Source organism: Sus scrofa, chromosome 1 (genome assembly GCF_054392235.1).
Source record: "Sus scrofa isolate SSC_HxYL_T2T_F1_AM1 chromosome 1, Sscrofa_HxYL_maternal_Yorkshire_Landrace_v2.0, whole genome shotgun sequence".
Classification (NCBI taxonomy): domain Eukaryota; kingdom Metazoa; phylum Chordata; class Mammalia; order Artiodactyla; family Suidae; genus Sus; species Sus scrofa.
Window position 1 is genome coordinate 145873214 of NC_139383.1, and position 18373 is coordinate 145891586.

Sequence of the window (18373 nt, forward strand, 5' to 3'; positions counted from 1 at the left end):
TGATGACAGGGCTTAGGAATAAAGCACTAGCCCAAAGGAATAAAGTTTCTTGGATTTGAATGGAAGACATGCTTTATTTCAAAGGGCATTGATAATTCGAACTGTCATTTAAAAAGAGATGGTGAGGAGGGAACTAAAACATAGAGGAAACCTATTATGTGATCATCTCTATTCCTCACAGCTACCCTGTAGGGTAAGGCCATGATCATTCCCATCTCCTTGATGAATAAATACATGGACTTAGGGGGTCTAGGTTAACGTTCCCAAGGATCTAAACCCATCTGTCACTTATGAACTAGGATTTAAACCCTGAGCTCAGGTCTGTCTGTCTGACTCCAAACTTACTGTTACCACTACAACACATACATCAAGTACTGTCTAATTAAAGTATTGTTCTTATATAATGAATTTTCTCCAAGAAGCCAAAATCATTTCTAAACAGCTTGCCCCAGAGAAAACTGAGTGAGTCATATGGATTGAAAGCATATTCGTGAAGGAAATGTTTGCTGTTATGACAGATAAAAGATGATAGTGGCTTAACATGGTAGAGGTAGTTCATTTCTCATCCATGTGAGGTCCTGCCAGAGGTAGGTGAGTGTGTGGTGGGGGGTGGGGGCATTCGGCAACCCAGGCTGCTGACTACTGTTTTAACACTTGACATCCACAGTTGTCCCAGTCAGCAAACAGACCAATAGGTGGTGGGGTGAGGAGGGAGGTTAGGAGGAAAAGGAGAGGGGCTCATATTGAAGGCTTTTATGGGCCAGGCCTGGAAGTGAGGTACATCACGTCTGCACACATTCCACTGGCCCAAACCCAGGCACATGACTCCACCTGACTGCAGAGCAAAGTTGGGAAGTTAGCCATATGCCGATGGGGATTGGGAAGTGGTTTTGGTGAGTAGCCAACCAGCCTCTGCCATGGGTGGGAGTCTGGGATGAGCAAATCCCTGCAGGAAAGTGACTGAGAGTAACTGATGTGAATAGATTTTGACCTTTGGGTGTCTGATTGTTTTTAATCAGTTAACTCTTAGAATAACAATAGATGCCTTGGCTGTTTCTCAGAAACCTTCTGTTGTTTGCAGTAGATGATGGATGTCTAGAAAACACCCCTGACACAGCGGAGTTCAGTCGAGAATTCCAGTTACACCAGCACCTTTTTGATCCAGAACATGACTATCCAGGCTTGGGCAAGTGGGTAAGTCCAATCTTAATTGCTGGTAGGTCTTATACACTGGTACTCTGAAGGTACTGATGGCAGAGGTGAGCAGTATGGCTGGGCAGAGACAAGAAAATTTGTTTAGAAGCTGATTTTTTTAGCAATCTCTTGTTGAGAGGGACCTTGAATAATTATCATTCCAAACCACACTCAGTGTCTTGGGCGAAATACACCAACTCATCTGAAGTGTTAGTGAACTGAATCAATCTCATCTTCTCTGGTTTCCAGAGGCTTATTCTAGTTTGGTCTACACCACAGCCTATGTAATAACACATCCTAAGATCTCACCAGTGTTTCACAAGCTCTTTTAGGAAGTACATGATTTTTTTCTCTTTAAAAAAAAAAAGATACCAAGAAAATTTGCAAATTTTATCTCTAGACTGAAGAAGATGCAGAACTAAGGGAAAACCATACTAGAAGCTTAGAGACAGACATTCAATTCTGCTTTATAAACAGAGAAGAAAAATTCCAAAATGGGTAGCAGTGAACTTGCTGTCAATACCAGGCAAGAATCTATAACTGCCGGTTAAGGAAATTGTTTATAAGCACTTGGAAAGAGCACTCATGACCATTTGGCACAGGTTTGATAAAAACAAGTTTTGTCAATCTAATTGTAGCCTTCTACTTGCCAGCATTATTCATTGACTTGCCAGCTTGGTGAGGGAAATGAAGTGAGTGTGGTGCATTTGGACTTGATTGAAGTATTTGATGAGCTCTCTTCTAGTCTCCTGTTGGAAGAGGTGGAGAGATACAGCTCAGGCAGGAGAACAGCACCAGAAGGGAGCTTGTTAAAGAGTCCATATTAAGAGGGTGAATTCACATGGTATCCTGCGTGTCTTAGTGCTATCCCACTCCACCTTTTTATAAATGTTTGTAATAGAAAGTATAGAACATGTACTTATCAGATTCTCAAAGGATGACACAACATTGGACAGGCTAGCCCTGGATGACAGAATCAAGGAGATTCCAACAGGCTGGAACAATGAATTGAACCAGATCACAACTGAATGTTTGTGAATCTATCGATCTATCTTCCTGTGGTTTGGCTGATGTAATCAAATGCTGAAGCCACGTGAGAAAAGTGGAAAAATACTCAAGAATGTTCGTTCACATATACATAGGTGGTCAGTACATCCGTGGAAGGAGTGAGTGAATGAGGGATGAGCAGAGACTCTTGACTGGCTAAGCCTGTTTAGACCTATAGGTCTCTTCTCAGCTCCCAACTGACAGCCCATCTGACTCCCTACTTTACTAGGAATACTGTGGTCTCGGGACTAAACTCTGTCTCTTCCTTATTCATTGTTTCAGAGACAGAGGACCCTCCTCATTAATAACCACTTTCTTTTCCATCATCTTTTCCATCACCCAAGCACTGAGTTGACGCCCTCAACTGTCAATGTGCACGTTTCCTGTCTTAAAGCAACAATACCCTTTTATAAGTTAATTTTGCTTCCTCTACTATGCGTTGTTCTATTTCTCTTTCCTTTCATAAACAGTTCTGTTAGGGAGAAGTTGTAGCGCCACTATGAAACCTACTAGTAGAGCTTAACGTGTTGCGTTACATAGGCAAACATCTATAGGTTTTTGAATAAGAGACTGAAATCATGAAAGTCTTCTATAAAAGAGTTATTCTGGTGACTTATGAGAAGATGAACTATGGAGAGAAGCCACTAAAGGCAGGAAAAAATAGAAGAAGTAATCCCAGGTACGAAGGCTGTAAATGTAGAGAATTTAAGTGACTCTCACCAACATAATGAGAATCTAAGACATTTCAAAGGGGACCAGAGAACTGATGAGAATTGACACATGGCATAAACAGAACACCAGGAAGGGAAAAAAAGCACTATGTCAGGATTATATGAAATGGAAGGTATGAACTTTTCCTCTGAGGAAATTTTTTTTTTTTAAAAAGGGGGTATTCCCTTCATTCTTCAGCAGTTAATGAACCCAACTAGGATCCATGAGGATGCAGGTTTGATGCCTGGCCTAACTCAGTGGGTTAAAGACCTACTGTTTCCATAAGCTGTGGTGTAGGTTGCAAATGAAGCTTGGATCCCATGTTGCAGTGGCTGTGGTGTAGGCCAGCAGCTGTAGCTCCCATTGGACCCCTAGCCTGGGAACTTCCATATGCTGCAGGCAAGTGTGGACCTAGAAAGCAAAAAAATAAAATAAAATAAAATAAAATAAAATAAAATAAAATAAAATAAAGGAAGAAGACAGAGAGGTAAGAAGGATAGAAGAGAGCAGAGAGAAAGAGTAGGAAAAAAGTAGACCCCAGTGGAGCACTGGGAAGGAATCCACAAGAGATGGGCAAGAGTATTGCCAAACAGAAGCAGGTGGCAAGATGCTTTGTTGCAGGCCTTGGTGCTCCATATAAAGTGTCATCAACATGATCTTCTGTGAGCTTACCATCTTGTGGTGGAGATGAATTGCACGAAAATAAAATGGAACCTACCTTAGCACTGTTCAGCTTCAAGATCTAGCTATACTGTGAGTACAAGGTGCAATTACTGGGGAAGGTGGAAAGGAAGGGTGGAAGAGGACCCAGAACTGAGCACTCACATGGCCAATTGGATAGTAACCCTTGAGGGTGTCAAAGGCACTGAAAAGGGCAGCATTGAAGTCTAAGGTGACAGGTCTACCTCACGTGACCGTTAGGCTGGAAATGAGAAAAAGGAAGCAAGGGGAAGAAGAACAGCCTGAGTGAGGACACAGAGCCCAACTGAGGAAGAGGAGAGATGGAAACTTCTCTTTTGCCAACATTCCTCACTTCTTCTTGAAAACCTTTACAGATATCTCTTACTAAGCTCTGCCCACTCTAGGAAGAGGGCAGCTGCCATCTCCATTCTCTTTGCTTCCTTCTCTAAATCCTGAGTAGTTTTCTCTCAGTCACTCCCTGACCATATCAGAGCCAAAGACTAGAAATTAGGATTCTTAGAGATCAGTGACCAGGAACAATGTTTACACACCTTTTACCATCTGTAATTATGTGCATGTTTAAACATGGATTTCCTTTCTTTACTTTCTCATTACCACCTAGGAGTCAAACATGACTTGCTTGATCTTCACATGGAAGTGTAAATTGAGTATGTCTTGCTTTTCTGAGTCCCCAAGCCTGCCTTAGTGTTTGTAAAGAATGATGAGCTTAAGCTTGTCTTAAGCTCCACCATCCTTTAACTAAGGAGTTATCTTTCATCAGAGAACTGCACCCAAGACCCTGATTCCTTATTTGCTAATAAGGTTTCCCTCTCTTAGATATTAGCTGGAGCTCAGCTGGGTCTTGAGCAATGATTCATATATTCTAAATATCAGCATCTGTCTGACTTCCTGCATTTCTCTCTCTTTGTTAATGCATCAAGACACATGAACAAAATGCACGTCATGTGTCTTCCAGGCCCTGTATTGGGTGATGAGAATACAAAGATGATAGTAATAGTCATTGTATGTTATAATAGGTAGTAAATGGTCATATTTGTCGAGCATGTACTGTGTGCCAGACACCATGCTGAATACTTTACATGAATTATTTCATTCAGTCTGCCCTTCCCTATCATGCTCGTTTTACAGATGAGAAAATACAGGCTTCGGGAGTTTGAATAACCTTCCCAGAGCTGGGATTTGAACCAGACCATCCAACCCTACAGGTTCTGTGAAAACTGGATAAATTCCTTATCTTTTCATGGCTCATCACTCAGAGTATGTCCTGTATAGCGGTCCTGTCGAGTCCTATCTAGGACTGGTTGTCTTTCAGACAGTGTATCCACAGCATTGAGCAGCCACAGCATTGAGGCTGGCTACCGTAGTGTCAGTCACTCCCTCCTTCGCACATTAATTGCTGAACGTTACTTAGAAAAGTGAGGATGCAGCTGAACCTGAGCCATGGGAGAAATGAAAGACAGGACCTTCTATCTTTCTATCTCTCGTGCCCCTGACATATCTGCAGAGTCAAATGCTCTTCAGTTTGGATTTCTCTTGTGTTTTTATGTGGTTAAACATGAGCTATGCCTTTCTTTCTTTTTTGGGGGGGTGCACCTGTGGCATGCAGAAGTTACCAGCCTAGGGACTGAACCCATGCCACAGCAGTAACAGCCACAGCAGTGACAATGCCAGATCTTTAACCCGCTGAGCCACCAGGGAACTCCTGAGCTATGACTTTCTGTTATGTTCTTCTTAGTGTTTCATCTCAGGAGGCACATGTCCCAGAATTGGTGGTGACTTGGTCAAAGTGTTGTCTGCCAGGTTTCTCCAGAGTGAAATTACTGTTTTTTACTTTGAAATTAATAATTAATCTGTGGTGATTTACTTCAAGATTGTACAAATATTCTGTCCGCATTTCCCTTTCAACTAACAATTTTAGTATCCATTGATGATATTTGCTCTGAATCGGTTATAACTATGATAGTGGTAAATGGTGATTTTTTAAAAAAAACTCTATGATCCTTGCACTTATTTGTTGGCATTCTCTTCTAAGCAAGAGTTTCCCCTGCTCCCCTATTTATTTATTTATTTTTATTAATTTTTTTTTTTTTTTTTTTTTTTTTGGCTACACCCATGGCATGTGGAATTTCCTGGGCCAGGGATCAAACCCATGCCACAGCAGCAACCTGAGCCACTGCAGTGACTATGCTGGATCCTTAACCTGCTATACCACAAAGGAACTACTATTCAAATATTTTAAATTTTGTTTACTGATTATCAGTGTGGATTTACTGATTGCTGTTATTTATTTTGCGTTCAAACCGTTCCCAATTTAGCCAGTGGGAGTCTCTGCAAGCTGGCTCTTCTTTCCTTTCAACACATCTCATCACTTTTTGAGTACTTCCTTACTTTTCTGGTGCAATTAGGTATCCCAACTTCATTCATCCTTGTACTTTCCCAGCCTTTGCCCTGGAATTAGACATTTTTCCAAGAAGCCTCCCTGGTTCCATTTAGGAATGGAATTTGAAACCAAGATCTGGGCAATTGTCCAAAATCTTGATGGCACAATGGAAAGCCCTCTTTATGAACTCAAACCTGCTACTCATATGGAAAACAGGCTCCCCCTCTCCCCTCCCCACCCCATCTCTGAGGAATGCATGTCAGGAGAGGGGCTGGCTTCTCATTCATTCTGTGTACTTCTTTTACCTACACTAGACCTGCCAATTCCTGCCTTTATATCTATGCAATAGCAGGGCTGGTCAGGAACGCCACAGCCACTGTCAGGCAAGGATGGGAAAACACCCTGCTGTGATCCCAACCTGAGCTGTTAGGGAAACCCAAGGACCAGCTTTGAGAAGGAGACTTACCAGACCTTTGCATTTCTTTTTGAATAAAGGCTCTTATGGGCCTAACCTACCCCATGACCTTCTAAAGGTGAGGAAGTGAAATGCTGCTGCCTTTACCCGGCTGGTGGCAGAGTGGACCTCTGCCATGACTGATTGGCTTCCCACCCTTTGGCACCAGCTGGCAGGCCCTGTGCACTCCCTTCCATGCAGGCAGCTGATTCTGATGATGCACAGGGAGAAGCATGTTTCCTGGCTGCCATCTCCCAGCCCCCCAGCACAAACTCCCAGGATGTTCTCTGTGCATCAGAAATTGTTACATTCACAGAAAGGCAAGTGCAGATGACAGGAATGAACTTCACTGTGACATCTTCATTCCTCAAGTGAATGATCTGCCCGTCTGCCTTTTCTCCCTTCTGAGAGTCACTTGATTGGTTCTCTAAGTGAGTATGAGATGGAGGCCAGACCAGCCTTTGGGACTTTGGATGCTCCTTGATTCCCTGGCATGGGCTCTGTGCATAGTTGAAGTTGGGCAAGAGATAACACATTGTAAATTGTGGGTGGAGTAGTTTTTAATGAACACGAAAACTATGCAGCTTGTTCTTGGCATTTGTCATTTTCATTTCCAAATCTACCATTAAAAAAAAAAAACAACTTGATACAAGTGTTATAAACTTGCTCCTTACCAAAACTCTATCTCCTTAAAAAAAAAAGTCAATGTCAGGGTATTTGATTTAGAGTAAAATGACTCACCTCTTTTATATATTATCTTCCATCTGATTAAAAAATCAAATAGGAGTTTCTACTGTGGCACAGTGGGTTAAGAATCTAACTGCAGTGGCTCGGGTTGCTGTGGAGGCACGGGTTTGATCCCTGGCCCAGCACAGTGGGTTAAGGATCTGGTGTTGCTGCAGCTGTGGCTCAGATTCAATCCCTGGCCCAGGAACTTTCATATGCTGTGGATGCAGCCAATAAAAAAAGAAAAAAAAATCAAATTAAAAAAAAAAGAAAACACAAATAAAGCCCCCATTTCCCTGTCTTTTTCGGCCTTCAGGCTGACTATTCTGTCTCTTATAATCACAACAGAAGGGACATCTATTCAACATGCATCTGATATTCTAGAGCTCATTCAAGTCCACTGTGTGCTGGGAATCCAGCATTATGTGGAAACACTTACACAAACTGTGGTAACAGAGCCTGTTTTTCCCCCCACCCCACCCCCACCCAACATAACTTCCCTTATGCCAAGAAGTTTTTTTGGCAGTTTTTAAAAGGTTCACTCTATTAAAAATGTTATAGACCAAATGATTTTCTGATTGTCTTGACTAGGGGCACAGACTTAAGCCCCAAGAGGAAGGGTTACAGGAGTCAGATGTCTCGTTTATTTACATAGAGGATTGTTACTAATAGTCAGATGCTACTCTAGAGAACAGTTGAGGTGTATAGCTCATAAAAGGGGAGTTAGATCCCAAAGTAAAATAAGACAAAATTTGTTTGTTTGAAACAAAGGCCGTTCACAATGAAGAGATGGGTCTCGGGGGTTCCTTGTATGTTAGAATGTCGTATTTTCTTTTTTTATGTGATGGTCGATGATGCTGGTGTGCCTCGGGGCCTTGCAGATAACTCTATTAAAAGCTGCCCAACCACCAGCTTTTCTCTTGTGGTCTGTCTTGCCGACACGACATTCCTTTCATCTAGTTTCGTTTCCAAAATATGTGTATGCATACGTATCCAGGGGGATGCACCGATTATAAAATAGATGTTGACCAAGTGCGATCCATGCTTCTGCATTTGTGTTTTCTTTTCTCCCCATTCTAGAACAAGAAACTCCTGTATGAGAAGATGAAGGGAGGACAGAGACGCAAGCGGAGGGTAATGTCTGGCAAGCTGTTACCCCTAGTTGTTGGGAAGTAGCTGAATCCTTTAATGTGTAGTCCTGGGAGGGCTCAACTGTGGGCCAGAGTGACAAGGGCCAGGCCTGGAAAGTCTGCCCTTGGTTTCTGGGATGTCTTCCCCAAGCTTTGGCAACATGATTTTCTGAGGAGCACCAGGTTTTGTGACTTTTCCACCACCTCCATCACATTCATGAAATGCCTGTTGTGTCCCTCCCATGGGTCTAGGGATGCAGGGAGTACGTATTTCCTCAAAGGGTCTGGAGGCCACTGGGGGAAACTGCTCACACATCTGCATTATACAGACACGAGACAGGAACCAGAAAGTGTTGAATTCTTTGCTATAGGCGGTAATTTTGAAGGAATGTGGGGGCAAAAGATGAGATGAACAATCCTCATTCCTTCTACATACCTTCATACCTTTTTTCCTTGGCCTAACCAGATTGATGTGAAAAAATCCACTAGATCCATTGCATTTGTTTGCTGACTGGTGAAGTACCTGCAGGCTTAGTTATGAACCGTCTCAGGGCTGCCCAAGGTGGTCCGGACCCGGGCTGGGTGCTGTTCATTTAGCCATTATAGTGATACCTCTTATAAAGCTGAGGACAGTTTTCTTTGGATGTTCAGTGCAATTTATGGTGTTGAAACTGAACAAGTGGTCAGTGTCCATTCTTCTCATCCATTGGTGCCTTACTACCTGCCTGGCCACCTGCCTTTTTTTTTTTTTTTCCTGATCAGATGGAAGAAAAAAGTCAAAGTCCTGCCATTACATAGCAAAGTGCTACCAGATAGTAACCCTTTGAGTTAGAATATACAAACCAAACAGTGTACCCCAGGCCACTGGCTGTTTATGTAGACCAGCAAGTGCCTAGATACTGGCAAAATTTGGGAATCTGGACGGTGGTCATTGTGGCCATTCTGAATGGTTTTAGCCAGTCTGGGCAGCGAATGTTTTAAGAGGTGTGGGTTTTCTGGACTCAGCATTCATTCCTCAGGCCCCCCAAAAGGCAAGTTCCCAGCCCCTGTGCTGCCTGACAAAATACAGAAGACCCATGACCAGTTTTCTCTTCGAGAAGCCAAGTTTTGCTTTGGAAACAGACTATCGTCAGAGAGTTAATGGGGTTATTAGGGCTTTTTCTTGGGTGATTACAGTTTTCAATGGCAGATGGTAGAAGGAAGAGTCCGAAGGTTGTCCTGTGATCCTGTGAGAGAGAACATCAAGAAATTCTCTTCCAGGAGCTCAGAATACACATAATTTACCAGGAAGATGGTTTGAATAGTTTTCTGTGGCATGACAAGGACATTTCCAAATGAGACCAACAACCACACCACAGTGAGGAACTTAGTGTAAAGCTTTCATTGTCCCTACTCCTGGCTCACTGTTCCTTCTGCCCTGACTCGGTTAATGACCATGGGTCATGCTTTAGGTCATGTTTCCATGAGACCAGTGATTACCAAAACTCAGGATTCTGGCTAGGGCACATTTTATAAAGGATTTTCTTTTGGCCTCAACTTCTTCCACATAGGAAAAGCTTAGAATTTAGGAAAACAAAGGTCACTTTGACCCAAGGGTATCAAGTTCTTCCTATTCTCAGGCATCTACAATGATCCATGCTCAGGCTGTAAACCACGGGCCTCTCAGGGCTGATGGAGAGACAGAACTTGCCTCCCCTGCCGTCAGATGGTGTTCTCATTTTGATTGAAGACTTCAGCCACTCCCTCAAGGGTGTGGATTGGTAGAAAGAAATTCTGCCCTGCTTTTGTGAAAAAAATCAAAGCTTTCTCCAGTGAGGTCCAGCAGGGATCCCATCCCAGTGGTTCAGCCAGTTGTGAAATGGTAGTAACATTCCCTGTATAACCTAGCCAGTCTCTCACCCAAGGGAGAAGATAAATATCTAAGTGCCTTGAGTTCTTCAGAGGATAATTAAAACCAAGTATCATCATTATCATTACTCTTATGTGTAAGATTCAATACTCATAGACATTTATCAAAAAAGTTCAAGTGGGAGTTCGCATCATGGCTTGGTGGTGAACGAACCCATCTAGTATCCATGAGGCCGAGGGTTCGATCCCTGGCCTTGCTCAGTGGGTTGGGGATCCCGCGTTGCCATGAGCTGTGGTTCAGGTCGCAGGTGCAGCTTGGATCCTGAACTGCTGTGGCTGTGGCATAGGCCAGCAGCTGTATCTCTAATTTGACCCCTAGCTGGGAACTTCCATATGCAAGTTCGACCCTAGAAAGAAAAAAAAAGTTCAAGTGATTTCTCCTTTTACTTCCTCATTAATTTCCTTCCTCTCCTTCCCACTTAACATTTGGCATGTCCTGGGTCTGAGCAGAAGGGTTTCCTCCCATCAAATCCCCTACCAAGAAGAATTCTCCCCAGAATTACAACAGAGCCCATGTGGTTTTATGTAATTTTCTATACTTGCTCAAATCCAATTGGATTCTTAGTTGCTTAGCGAATAAAGGGTCCATTCACTTTTAAATGACTTTGCAAATTTTCTAACTCTTAAGATATATCTTGTTAATATTTGAGATCTACTATTTCTTGCATTTATAGAGTTTATCAACTCTTTATTCCCATATTTGAGAAATATGAAAATCTCATATCGGTTTAACATATATTGGGATTATTTTCAGGAAATATACTGACTAAAAATCAAAATATTTATAATACAAAAGACACTTTTTCAGTCCACAGTTGCTCCACGTAGCCAGAGATTCTGAGTGATTGACTCCCTGGGGAAGGCCAGGCCATTCTCCTTGACAATTCCTGATATAAAAAGTACTTTAGTTACTTAAAATATTTTAAAGATGCTTCCCAGAAATACTATTATTTGGCGACATAGCACTTTTCAGCTATATGAGAGCATTGCACACTTTATAACTCTCAGCCTGTTTGTGATGCATTTTTGCAAGATGAGAGGGCCTTTCATCATTCATGCTTTTACCTATCAGAATGTGGAAGGGCATTTATAAATACTAACCTCAGATTCCAGGCCTTCTCTTGGAGAATGTCTGTTCATCCTTTGAAAGTCATGGTAACAATGTCCTATAGACAAGAGAGACCCCTGTGAAATGCCTCCATTTATCCCTGGGCACTAGGCGTGCCATGGGATTGCTGGCCATTTGAAACTACAGTTCCTCTTATATTTTTGTTCAGTTATTGGAAGGCAACTTCAATAAATATCTTCCAAAACTTTTGAATGTTTTTCTGCTTGCGAAATACTATGTTGTAAAGCTCCAATTACTAGTTCACATCCAAACCTCAAAAAAAAAAAAAAAAAAAAAAAAAAAAGGTATGTATTAGACAAGGAATGGAAAAACCTTGACTCATTCAGAATACCATCAGATGAACAGGATTTCAGATGATGGAGTCCTGAGTCAAAAATAAAGGAGCTTTCTATATGCTTTCCTTCTTTTCTTAGGCTCATGAATTTGACTGAGGGAAGGTGAAAATAATTGCCAGGGGCCCCTGATGAGTCCTCTTTAAGTAGGATACTGTTTTGCAAGAATCAATCACAGCAACAGGTGATCTGTGACCAGTCTGCAGATGCTAATTCCCATTTGGCCTTGCTCTGTCATCTTCTTTAGAATATTCTTGTAAAATAATTTAGTACATTTTGTTCTCTCTCGCCCCCTAAATGGGGCCACAAGATAATAATTTCTCTTTCATATGGGGCTTTGTATCTAAGTTAATAGGAAGAGTTTATCAGCTTGTTCACTTCAAATCTTTATGCCAAAAAAGGGGGTGGGGCCATTATTACATCCAATACTAGTCGTGTGAAAGACCTAATTAGACACATCTGTCAGTGTTTCTCCAGTCACTGGGGTACTGATTAGTACGTAATCATTTGGTAGGTGGTAGGTACCACTGTTACCTTTTAACCCAGGGGGCAGAAATGATTCTTGTTCTCCTCTTCTGTGAGACGTCTGTATCTGATGCTTGCATGGGATACCAAACCTTGTTTTTTTTTTTTTTTTTTTTTTTCAGAGTGTCAATCCATATTTACAAGGACAGAGACTGGACAACGTTGTTGCAAAGAAGTCAGTCCCCCACTTTTCAGATGAGGATAAGGACCCGGAATAAAGTGACGATGCTGGTGGAAACCCCCACGACCCCTTGGTTCTCCTTTGGTATTGCTTATGCGCACGTGTCTCTAGAGGCCATGTGAATGGCAGCCTGTTTCTAATTTAAACAAGTATGGTTGCACAGCAGCTGTAGTTTGATATCGTGTTGTCCTTCACTCTCATAGCTCTGCTTACTGCTAATTTGGGGTAAGCGCTTTTCTTTTCTTTTCTTTTTTTTTAATGTGAGTCTGCAATGAGCATTAAAATTGAAGTGTATATGTCAACAACTATAAAAAGCCAATGAATGAAATGTCCTCCAATTTCTTGCAGCTTAAAGTGGTGTTTAGGGCGGCACTGTTGTGGCCAAGTCTGTAAGAAGCTGGCGTTTGATTTTGATTATGTAGTTCCTCCAGCCCTTGGGCGTTGTTACACACCAATAAAGGAGATCTTGCCCCAGAGGAGGAGCGGACACATTTCACTTGGCTGCATCTCAATAAATGTGTATGCAAGCATGTGTGTGTGAAGTTTTTTAATTTAGAGCATCATGAAAACAATTTCCTTGCTTACTAGAACAAACTCACAAATATGGTTGTATCTGATCTTAATAATACTGTGAAGTAAATGGGAGGGTGGTATTACTATTCCCATTTTACAGAGAATAGGACTGAGTTTCCATGAGAAGCTGAAAGTGGCACAATCAACACATAGGGACCAAGGTTATTAGTCTCTGAGTTATTTTATTCATTCAGCAAACATTGGGTTTCTACCATGTGCCAGGCACAGGTCCGGGCTCTAGGGGCACACTGGGGACTCAGATTAACACAAACAAACTCCTCAAGCAGCAAAGCACCCAATCTGTGAGCTCCAAGTAGGTCATTCAGCCCCATGCTGCCTTTTTTTTTTTTTTTTTTTTTTCCTTTCTGTCTTTTTGCCTTTTCTAGGGCCGCTCCTGCGGCATATGGAGGTTCCCAGGCTAGGGGTCTAATCGGAGCTGTAGCCACTGGCCTTTGCCAGAGCCACAGCAACGCAGGATCCGAGCCGCATCTACACCACAGCTGATGGGCAACTCCAGATCCTTAACCCACTGAGCGAGGCCAGGGATCGAACCTGCAACCTCATGGTTCCTAGTCAGATTCGTTAACCACTGCGCCACGACAGGAACTCCAGCCCATGCTGCTTTTAAAGCTTTGGGTGAGAAAGCACTTGGCGAAAAAGATCATCCTTGATTTTCATTTTTATCAGTGCACATTAAATCTAGCTGTCATTGACTTGTCTGAGAGGAATAACTTGACTGAATTCGGTTAGCATGTGAGTCTGTTGTTATCAACTTGGATAAATCAAGAAAAGTATTGGCACCTGTTTCATAGCAGGAGGTGGTTTTCCTAGAGGGCTTCCACAGGCAGTTTTTTTCACAACCTGCAGCATGATTTCAGAAGTGCCAATGCCACCTGATTCCAAAAGACACTTCCTTCATGTTCTGGAGACTTACAGAGTTGGGAGGGTCTACCCTATGGATTCTGTGTCTTACAAGCATTTTAATTACATTTCATACCAGTTCCAGCTCTCTTGGAAAAACCAAAGCATGTCTCTTTCTCTGAGATTGGACAGAAGGAAGGAAAAATGGCTCAGGTCATGTTCTGAGGTTATGATGAAGGACATACAGGTGAAGCAGGAGGAGAAAGTGAGGTCCCTGTGCCTGTGTTTGGCTTGTTTGCCTTCAGATGCCTTTTCTGCCCTCCCTTGTTCTCCAAGGCTCCCTTGTCAGCTGACTTCTATCTGGGGTTAACGTGAAGTCACGGAGGGCCGAGCAGAAGGTGAGCAAAGGGAAGAAAACAGGTAATTCATTTTTTTCTCCCAGCAACTGCATCTTCTTTGAGGCTCCATCTCCTGCCAGGTAAGCCTGGTCTCTGGGACCCCAGTCATGCTGCCTCTTTCCCTGGCCCCTGCAGCCTAAGGAGGCCATGGTTTCTGTCATATGGTTCATCTCATGGTTATCTCACCAACTCCTGTTTGACTTCCTGGCCCTTCCATCACTATGTAACCAATTTTCTTTACTGACTTCTTTCATTCTGAAATCAGAGTGTTTTCTCTTTCCCTGCTTAGACCCTGGCTGATTGATACATGTGGGAATCAAGAATTAAGTATTGTGCAGTTCCTGTTGTGGCTCAGTGGGTTAAAAACCTGACATAGTGTCCATGAGGATGTCAGTTCAATCCCTGGCCTTGCTCAGTGCGTTAAGGATTCGACATTGCCATGAGCTGCAGAACAGGTTGCAGATGTAGCTCGGATCCGGCGTTGCTGTGGCCTAGTAGCTGTAGCTCTAATCCGACTCCTGGCCCAGGAACTTGTGCATGCTGCAGGTGTGCCATAAAAAGAAAGTTTAAAAAAAAGTTCTGTGAGAAAAATTTAGAACAACTTTTTGTGAGGAACAGATAGGACAGTGCTTAATTTTTAATGTGGATATGATTCACTTGAGGATATTGTTAAAAATGCACAGTCTATTACAATAGTTCCAGGAAGGGCCTTAGATTTTGCTTTTAAGTTCACAGTGATGTTGATGCCATTGGCCCATGGACAACGTCTTGAGTAGCACAGAAACAGAGAATTAGGAAAAGATGAATGAAAGTGCATGAACTCTTCTGAGAGACCAGTGTAGTAACTTAGTCTGAATTTGTAAGGACCCTGCCAACATTATTTATTAACCTTATCCAGCCCCTTTTTGTGCCCTGGGAGGAAAAGCAAGGCAGACACGAGAGTGAGCACCACAAGTTGGCACATGGGTAGGACATCAAGGAATCAAGATTCTAAAACATGAGGGAAAGTGACACTGAGGTACCCATTCTAACCATGGGTCAGACTGGACTAGTGATCTGAGAAAGATCAAAAGGATTGCGGAAATGATGTTGACCAAAATAAGCTTCAACAGGTACAAAGGAAAATGAGAGGGAAAGGTAAATGGGTTGGCAACCAGAGGGAAGCTGAGTTTGGATTCACAGCAAAAGAAAAGTTTCAAGAGATAGTGAAAGACAACTTTGTGGTGACAACTACAGGAATCAGAGTTGAGAGGAGGTAAAGATCAAAGGACTTGAGGAAATAGAAAAATTGTAAGGTCAAGGAACAAAAGACAGAGTCACTAACATGAGCGGTAGTCTTGGAGTTAGAGTGTGAGGTCAGGGCAGCAAGGTTCTGTACAAGGTCAAAGTTGCCCTCGACCATATAAGGGTGAAGGCTGAATCTGAAGTCCAAAAGCCTGTGATGCTCAGTGGAATTCTGTGTGTCTATGCATATGTTGTGGGTTGGGTTTTTTTTTTTTTTTCTTATGAAATTTCAGATTCTCAAGGGGATCTGTGATCCCCAAAAGGTTAGAAAATTACTGCTGAGGATGGTAATGTGAGCGATGTTGGCCATCACTGAGGAATAGAAAGGTTTGTCATGAGAGGCCTTTGAGAAAGAAAGAAGAGGTTAGAGTGACTTAAGTGGCTATCACGAGGAAATTGTCATGGCCAGTAATCAATAGCTTCTAATCACCAGGTGAAAGACCAAGGGCTTAATTGCTAATAGATTGGTCAGGCCGGCAGCACCTGAATCCACTGGTCAATGAGATCAAACAGACAGATATTTTGTACCTCCTGGTGTGATCAGTATGAAGCACTGTCAGCAAAATGTTCTTGCCCAATCTTATGTGGACCTCTAGATTTAACTCCCTCCTAACAGAAATGGGTTAAACACACCATTGGGAAGCAATCGCAAAAATCTAGGTTAAAAGAGACTCTACAGGACAAGTGACCTAGAGTTTTTCAGCAAATAGCAGGAATAAAAAAAAAAAGATGGAGAACAGTTATTATAGAAAGACTTAAATGTATAAACCAAATATAGTAATATGTGAGTCATATTTGTATCCTGATTCAAATCAAATGAAAAAGACATTGATCAGATAATGGGAGAAATTTGAGTTGTGACTGGATATTTGCTGATATTTAGTTGTTATGCGGTTTTTGTGGCTAGATTTTTTTTAATTTATTTTATTGAAGTATATATGATTTATGATTTATAATAAATGTATATATTTTCTTTCCCAGATTCTTTTCTGTTATAAGTTATTACAAGGTATTGAGTATGGTTCCCTGTGCTATATTTTAGGACCTTGTTGTTTATCTACTTTATATGTAATAGTGTATATCTGTTAATCCCAAACTCCTAATTTATCCTTCCCCTGCTTTCCTCTTTGGGAACGATAAGTTTGTTTTCAAAATCTGTGAGTCTGTTTCTGTTTTGTAAATAAGTTCATTTGGATCATTTTTTAGATTCCACATATATGTGATATCACATGATATTTATCTTTGATTTACTTAGTATGATAATGTCTAGTGCCATTGCTGCAAATGGCACTACCTTATTCTTTTTATGGCTGAGTAATATTCCACTGTGTGTATATGCGTGTGTGTGTGTATGGTATCATGTCTTATATTTGCCTTTAAGCCATTTTGAGTTTATTTTTGTGTATGGTGTGAAGATGTGTTCTAACTTCCTTGATTTACATGTGGCTGTCCAACTTCCCCAGCACCACTTATTGAAGAAACTGTCTTTTCTCCATTGTATATTCTTGCCTCCTTTGTCATAGATTAATTGACCATAGGTGTGTGGGTTTATTTCTAGGCTCTCTATTCAGTTCCATTGAGCCATATGTCTGTTTTTGTGTATGGCTATATTTTTTAAAACAGTCCTCCCACTTAGAGATAAATATTGAATTATTTACCAATGGAATAATATCTTGCAGTGGTAGTGATATGAGGGAGGGAATTGGAGGGTATAGATGAATCAAGACTGGCCATAAATTATAATTGTTGAAGCTGGCTCATGGGTACATGGGGGTTCATTGAACCTCTGTCTCTACATTGGAAATTCCACAATAAAACCACAATTAATAGTTTATGAATAAGAGTAAATTAAGGTAAGCACTGACATAGAAACAACAATGTAGGACAAGGTATGAAGCTTTACTGGGTAAGGCTGTGGAAAATGTGAGGAAGCACAAAGGGAGACTGATCAAGAGAATTTCCCTGGGGGGCTGTGAAAGGAGATAGCAGAGGGTTTCACGGGAGGCAGAATCCACTGGTGGCAGTGAGCTGGATGGTGAGGGTCAGGGTCCTTGGCAGGAGCAGGGGTTCTCCTGGAGAGAGGAAAATGACTTGAGGCAGGAAAGAAAGAGGACTTTTATGAGACCAACAGGACTCAAAAAGGCCATTTCTTTCTGATGGAGTCTGGGTTCCATCTACAGCAGAAACACACGAAATTACTGGGTGCCAGAAGGGGCATCACCTCACCTCTGGGGTCCTATCCGTTTTTCCACAATGCTTCAGCCAAGGATGGTTGAAACCAGGAAGATCGTTGTAGATCCCTGCACCATCCCCCAACACACACACACACACACACACACACACGGAGAGCAAAAGAAGACTGTGCTGGGCACAGTGACCTGAGCATAGAGTGTAAGGTGCCAGCACCATCAGCTATCAATCCTGATTGGATTCCCACTGTGGGCATGGCCAGCTGGAGGTCCCTAGGGAGCAGTTAACCCAGCGGGGGGTGGGGGGAGGGGTGGCCACAGCCCTTGGCCCTGGAGGAGTTTATGGTGGGGCCATTACAGATGAGAATTTCCCCCATTCTCACTGTGGGGGGGTGGGGGGGCGGGGAAGCCAGAGAAACTTTCCTGTCTACCCAGCTAGACACAAGGGCACAGTGATCCTTCTTCTTTTCCTCTTTCTTGAACATTTTCAGAGACACTCAGCTTCACTGAGAAATGGCACAGATATCAGCTATAGCAGGGGTTGGGCACCAGAAGTCTTCAGGCCCTCAGGGTGATCTCTGGGTGCCACACCTTGGCCCAGGGGGATTTGGGAACCAGAAGGCCAGGAATGTTTATTTAAAGTAGCAGA

At 42.4% G+C, this 18373-nt stretch overlaps 1 protein-coding gene across 2 annotated transcripts in view; it reads left to right on the forward strand.

Annotated features, from left to right (window-relative positions):
* SCG5 (secretogranin V) overlaps nt 1-16515 on the forward strand; it is a 67584-nt gene extending 51069 nt beyond the window's left edge. The window contains exons 4-6 of one of the 2 annotated variants that reach the window (XM_021082727.2): nt 1085-1194; nt 8295-8348; nt 12361-16515. In XM_021082727.2, coding sequence (XP_020938386.1) covers nt 1085-1194; nt 8295-8348; nt 12361-12456 — 260 coding nt within the window. In that variant the 3' untranslated portion in view covers nt 12457-16515. Of the gene's footprint in view, nt 1-1081; nt 1195-8294; nt 8349-12360 lie in introns of both variants that reach the window. The other variant, NM_001105287.1, reaches the window with a different exon arrangement.
* Nucleotides 16516-18373: the final 1858 nt, after the last annotated feature.